Genomic DNA, 3,388 nt, shown 5'->3' with positions numbered 1-3,388 from the left:
TCCATCCACCAGCCAGTTTCCTGCTGGCTGCTTGATAGTGGGCTTGTGGTCGTGTGTAGTGAAAGAAAGGTAAAATGACATCTCATTTAACAGAATTGGCTTTTGATGTCAACTAGTCACTGAATGCAGGTGCTGAAGAGATTAGGGACACGACTGATTCACCCCAAAAGAAGGTATCTAGAAGTGAAAGAACATTTCTCCATTGCTAGTCACTGAAAGTGTCCTTTCAAGGATTGGTTTTCATGTTAACAGTCATCCTCTCATCCTTACTTGGGCGAGGAGCCATATCTCATTATAGCCAACTGCGCTGAAAGCTTCAAGGTTATTGAGAAAGATGAGAATGAATGTCTGCCCTCTGCCACAGAGAGAATATCATCCACGAGTATCACTGAAGCAGTTTTAGTCTGAGGTCCTGGCCGAGAGTCCTGCTATATGACCTTCAGTTACATTTCCTTCAGCTAATAGATGTGGTAGTTGCTGTTTGGCTTCCTTTCTGCAGAACGTGTTTGGGGCTGGCAAACTTGCAAGGCCCTTGGCTGGAATCATTGTATCCACGTGGCCCTCTTCATGGTTGGTTGGATTTTTATGCGTAAAGCAGGAGGAGAAAATTTATCTGGAATCAAGACGTGGTTGTTTAGTGTAGGAGACACACATTCCTCTTCATAAAACAGGATGTGAATCATATTGACAAGCTAGTGGTCAAGGCACCTTTTGATGAATGAAAATTATAAACTGGAGCAGTGCTTGAAGAATTTTGTTTATTGACTTACTCTATGAGGATTCATACCGTTTTAGAAGACTTTCCAAACGACTGTTATGTGAAGGAAGATTGCAATTCTTCACACTGCTTGTTCAGGTTTGATGCTAGGTGTGGGCACTTAGGATTGAGGAAGTAATGTTCTATCTCGGACAGGGTCTTTGTCTTGGCTGTTAATGCTCTTCATGTAAAAAAATAGGGAGATAAGTCAGCTAACTTAAATTAATTTATAGTAGAACCTGATTGCTGAAATAGTACAAGCTAAAGCAAGTGTTGCTGCAGATACTGAGCATGTTAAGTTTGTCCTAAATAGAGGCAACCTTCCTATCTGCCTTTCTGAAAACTCTTGAGGCTTATTAAACATATATTGTTCTTTAAGCTTTCTAAGGCTTCCTTTTTTTTTTTTTGGCGTACTTCAATGATTCTTAACGCATGCACATTGATAGAATGAAATGCTACTCATCTTTATTGGTCTGATTAATTCAATATTCATGAGTGCTAGGAATAGGCTTAGTAAGTGGAAGATGGCAATTGAAACTTCCTTAACAGCACGCAGAAGAGGCATAATAACGGCTAAGAAAACCAAATTGCATGGGTTTGAAAATCTGCACTGAGCAGTCATTAAGCATTGTTCTTCAGTTGTGTGATTTCATTTCATTAAGTATTTGCATACTAATAGAAAGCTAAAGTTACAAGTCTACTGCTGTGAGTGATGGTTAGCCACTCCTTCCAGTCCTTGTGTTTACTTCTATAGTCATCCACATTGCTTTGGCAAAGCACAGGGAGAAGCTTTAATGATTTCAGCTGCAATAAACCAAATCAAACTAGAGATCAGTAATGAACTTAATTTGCTATAGAGACAGTCTGTTTGCTATTTCATCCAGTAAGGTAAGTTAATGACAATTTTGTGCAAAAAAGAAGGAAGTTAGATGTTCTAATTTTATTGTTTAGAAATTGAATACAAAATTCTAATGTCCTTACATGCTGGGTTTATTTCACATACCACTATGTGTGAGCTTTTGAAATGAATGTTTGAAAACTGGGGGGCCAGTATAACTGTTTGCTTAGTTTCTTTAATTGGGGACCTAGACTATCTATTAGAAAAATCCAGTTCCTTTATATCAAAAAATGCGTTAAAGGAATTGACCGGTCATTTCAGCCTGGCTAATGACAAAGTGTGAACACTTCCAGAGCAACATAAATTTAGTTAAAGATCAGGGCAGGTAATCTATACAGTAAATGAAGCTGAACCCAGGTAAGACGTTGGCTGGTGACAGTATGTTATCTGTATAGTCTGTTCTGTTTACAAAAGAATCTTATATCTGCCATTTAATCAGAAGAAAGAAACTATAGTCAGGCTTAGCTTTCATACTTGTAACAAACATTTTATTTCTAGGTGTATGCTGAAGTCTTAAGTTTCAGTAAGTTGCCTGGCTCAGAGGCCTTTGCTGAATATTTTCTATGTATTTTCAAGTAATAATGGCGTTCTGTTTCACTGCACCTTTTGTATAAGTAAAGTGCACTCTTGATTTTTAGGCTTGTAAAGAAAGAATTGTACATGATCTTAAAGATCATTTGCGGAATGAAATGTTTCCAGGATCTCTATTACTTCAGTAGTGTGAATAATAATAGTTCTATTTTCATAAAAACAATGATGTTCATTGTTAGATCTGAGTTTAGCTCTTCCCCCTTTTTCGTGAGAGTAAAAACAATCATGCAAGTGATGTTCGTGCTTGATATTCTGATACTGAAAAAATGGTATTGCCAAGGTAATTGGATAATATGATTTTCTTAAAAGCATGAAACAGCTTTATCTCAGGTATGTCAATCTTAATGCCATTAATCCTCTAAGGAAGCAGATACCGTGCATATGCATTTGTGTGCAGTGTAGTACGTGACCTTGCAAGACATAATATTGGCCATTCAAACAACGTAAAAGCCTGTGGGAAAATTTGTGCAGACCTCCTGACTGGAAAAAAAAAAGAGCTGGAGATTCACATTGACACTTTTCCCAGCATTTTACCAGTTGACAGAAGGAAACACACTACAGAATGTTTAGTACTGTATGTATAGAAACAGAATGCATGAAATAATGTGATCAATTTTATTTTCACAATTTGTAGTTTTGAGAGGGCTTTATGTTTTACCTTTTTCCCATTATATGAAACACACTACTGTGACAGTAAATTGCATTGTCTGCTATAAGCTGTTACAGCCATTCCTTTTAGGCACCAAAGAAAGCACTCTGAAAATCAGGTCACTTCTTTTAATAGCTATTGCTTGAGGTATCTGACTATCGGCACAGAAGTATTAAAACATTGACATTATTTTATCTGCCTGTATTTTCTAAACAGCAAAGTAGGTACAGTGAAAGGAAATGCTGAGCTTTAAGGGTTGTTTGTCCTACTCTAGTAATACACAGACAAGTGCTCTGAGATCCTTTCATAAAAAATATTACAACTGTTAATAGCCAAAGCAAAAATCTACTACTTCTAAAGTGTTTCTTTACCCTGTAAGTGCTTTACCCTGCAAGTACCAGTTACATGATGTTTTACTCTTTTCTCCTACTCCAACTTCTGAAATCAGGGTTTCTGACTCTTGTGAAACTGAAACAAGATAAAGGGGAACTGG

At 37.2% G+C, this 3,388-nt stretch overlaps 1 protein-coding gene across 2 annotated transcripts in view; it reads left to right on the top strand.

The window, feature by feature from the left end:
* Positions 1 to 1,594: 1,594 nt before the first annotated feature.
* Positions 1,595 to 3,388, top strand: part of DLGAP1 (discs, large (Drosophila) homolog-associated protein 1) — a 137,060-nt gene continuing 135,266 nt past the window's right edge. For both annotated transcript variants that reach the window (XM_009325066.1, XM_009325058.1), the window contains exon 1: positions 1,595 to 1,645. In XM_009325066.1, the coding sequence (XP_009323341.1) occupies positions 1,595 to 1,645 (51 nt within the window). The remainder of the gene's footprint in view (positions 1,646 to 3,388) is intronic.

The sequence above is a fragment of the Pygoscelis adeliae genome, unplaced genomic scaffold (genome assembly GCF_000699105.1).
Source record: "Pygoscelis adeliae isolate BGI_AS28 unplaced genomic scaffold, ASM69910v1 Scaffold260, whole genome shotgun sequence".
Classification (NCBI taxonomy): domain Eukaryota; kingdom Metazoa; phylum Chordata; class Aves; order Sphenisciformes; family Spheniscidae; genus Pygoscelis; species Pygoscelis adeliae.
This window is presented reverse-complemented; position numbering and strand designations above follow the sequence as displayed.